At 28.7% G+C, this 2,743-nt stretch overlaps 1 protein-coding gene across 3 annotated transcripts in view; it reads right to left on the reverse strand.

Annotated features, from left to right (window-relative positions):
• The window catches only part of LOC107581840 (sphingomyelin phosphodiesterase 3-like), a 16,324-nt gene extending 13,937 nt beyond the window's left edge, over positions 1-2,387 (reverse strand). For all 3 annotated transcript variants that reach the window (XR_001608871.1, XR_001608872.1, XM_016267511.1), the window contains exons 1-2: positions 1,660-2,387; positions 282-371 (exon numbers count right to left, since the gene is read on the reverse strand). Coding sequence is in view for 1 of the 3 variants with exons in the window: in XM_016267511.1 (XP_016122997.1) it covers positions 282-371; positions 1,660-1,789 (220 nt within the window). In the remaining 2 variants the exon portion in view is untranslated. The remainder of the gene's footprint in view (positions 1-281; positions 372-1,659) is intronic.
• Between the last annotated feature and the right edge of the window lie 356 nt (positions 2,388-2,743).

A 2,743-nucleotide genomic window follows, 5' to 3' on the forward strand; every position in this document is an offset into this window, starting at 1 on the left:
ATTTTATTAATATATACACTTACATTCAAATCTTGATGTTGATAAAACATGCACATGAACGTTTTGTGTCTGAACTACCTATAGATAATATGTATGTTATATATTAAATATGTAAATATGTGCATATCTATTATATCAGCACTCTGCTTTCTAGATATTACTAGTCGCATCAGTTCTTGAAAAACCCACATTGGTCAACCACAAGTGCAGATCTCTATCCACTAACCCACAACACCCAAGCTCTCGTGGCACTGCCTGCAAAAGTTCTTTACTGAACTCACCCAAAGCCCACGGTTTGTCTTCTCCAGGACCGAGACGACAGGGGTCTTTATAATGAGTGAAGAGGACATGCTGCTGTTCCAGCTTATCCTCTGAATGACACAAACAGAAACCGTGTGAGAAAGAAAGAGCCTTTCAGAAAGGGTTATATTGCCTCCTTCTGGTCATACACAACAAGCTGAATATTATTATTATTATATTATTATTATTATATTATTGTAAAATCTCTACAATAATAGAGCTCTAAAATATAAATACAAAAAAAAAATTTGTGAAAGATTAAAATCTTTTTATTATTAATAGTAATTCAAATGTTAAAAATTAAAACTGAAAAAAAAATTGAAGACAAGAATTGTTTATTGTAATAATAATAATAATAATAATAATAATAAACAAATTTTCTGCCAAGTTTTTCCACATTTTGTAATTTTTTTATTACAAATATAATAAATAAAATACTGTATAACATTTAATATTGTAAAGCAAAATAAAAAGGCTATATACACAATATATTCAATATAGAAATTACTTATTTAATATAATAAAATATAGTTTACTATAAATAGAATATAGAAAACAAATAGAAAAATTATATATATATATATATATACACACACACACACACACACACACACACACACATTTGATAATATAATGAATATTGTATAATAATAATAAATCAAATTTTTCTTTTGCCAATATATTATATAAATATAATACAGAAAATATATAAAAATGTATATATACATTTAATACTATAATTATTATTATGTTAATAATAATAATAATAATACATTTTTTGTGAAGTTTCTTTTTAAAATTTTGTAATTTTTGTATTACAAATATTTTAATAAATAAAATATTGTATAATATATAATATTGTAAAAGATAATACAGTAAAATAAAATGGCTATATATACACACACAATATATTTAATATAATTTTTTACAAATATAATAAAATAAGAGTATAATATAAATAAAATATAGGAAATATATTGAAAAAATATATATATATACACATTTATTATTATAATTTATATTTTGTTGATGATAATAATAATAATAATAATAATACATTTTCTGCCAAGTTTTTCTCACATTCTGTAATTTTTAATTGTATAATAATAACAATAGCAATAACAATAACAACAATAATGATAATATATATTTTTTTACACATTAGTGTCTTTCCTAATAATGATTTTTCTGCAATTTTCTAATAAATAGCCATGTTTTAAGAGTATTTTGGGGGGGGTATCATGGAATGGGTTAAAACATGCCAAAATATGTTAAACCCAGCTGTTACATATAAATATTTTTAGTAGCTAAAGGTATAATCAATTTTGTAAGGAGAATGTAAGGAGAAAATGCTGTTACCTGAGGAGCAGTTGTCAAAGTTGAGGTCTCCAAGGATGACATCGAAGGCCACCTGATCTTCCAGAACCTTCTCCTCGTCCATGGGACCCGAGGTGGCCCTCTTAAACTCTGCTCCCCACTCCAGCAGCATATCCAACTGCTCGCAGCGCACCGATGAATCACCTGAGAGAGGAAGACAGATTTACACAAACAATACCTAAGAACTGAAATGTAATAAAACCCTGGATTTCATTTTATGGAGGGTTTTTATTTAATAAAGCGCGCACGGAGCGCATTGTGCAAAACAACTAGTTTGATTTCAGTGTAATATAATGAAATAGCGTCGCACTGAGGAGCCTCCAGTTTATCACATTTTCATGACTCGTTCTGAGGCGGTTATGGCAGATGTAGCGATTTAATTAGGCCAGGGTGGGAAAACAGAGACAGGAAGAGTGAGAAAGAGCAGTAAAGCAAAGGAACAGAGGAGATCATCTGTAACATCTCCCCTCTGCTTTGGTGGAGCTGGCAGGGGCAGGTGTAGAAGAGAAAGAGAGAGACAAGAGAAAAAGAACGCAATTTAATTGCGTTGCATTATGCATTTCTCATGGTTGCTGAAGTTAGAATTATGTGTGTTGCTGGTGGTAAAAAAATAACCTTTAAAAAATCTCTTAAACATGTAGTGTGTAATTTATGCACCACTAGTGCTACCAAATGGAATTGCAAAACAGATACTGTTTACTTGATTACTTGTTTCTGATTGGCCAATCTACAGTCAATTATTTTTATATAATGTAAAATTTGGTTCACTTGCAATATACACTGTTTCAAAATTTTTGAAAGAAGCCTTGTATGCTCATCAGGGCTGCATTATTTGATTAAAAATACAGTAAAACAGTAATATTGTGAAATATTATTATAATTTAAAGGAACTGTTTTCTATTTGAATATATTTTAAAATGTATTTATTCCTGTGATGTAAAGCTGAATTTTCAGCATCATTACTCCAGTCTTCATTGTCACATGATCCTTCAGAAATCATTCTAATATGTTGATTTGCTGCTCAAGAAACACTTATTGTTATGATCAAAGTTGATTGTGCTGATTA

Source organism: Sinocyclocheilus grahami, unplaced genomic scaffold, assembly GCF_001515645.1.
Source record: "Sinocyclocheilus grahami isolate Dianchi unplaced genomic scaffold, SAMN03320097.WGS_v1.1 scaffold38.1, whole genome shotgun sequence".
Taxonomy (NCBI): Eukaryota; Metazoa; Chordata; class Actinopteri; order Cypriniformes; family Cyprinidae; genus Sinocyclocheilus; species Sinocyclocheilus grahami.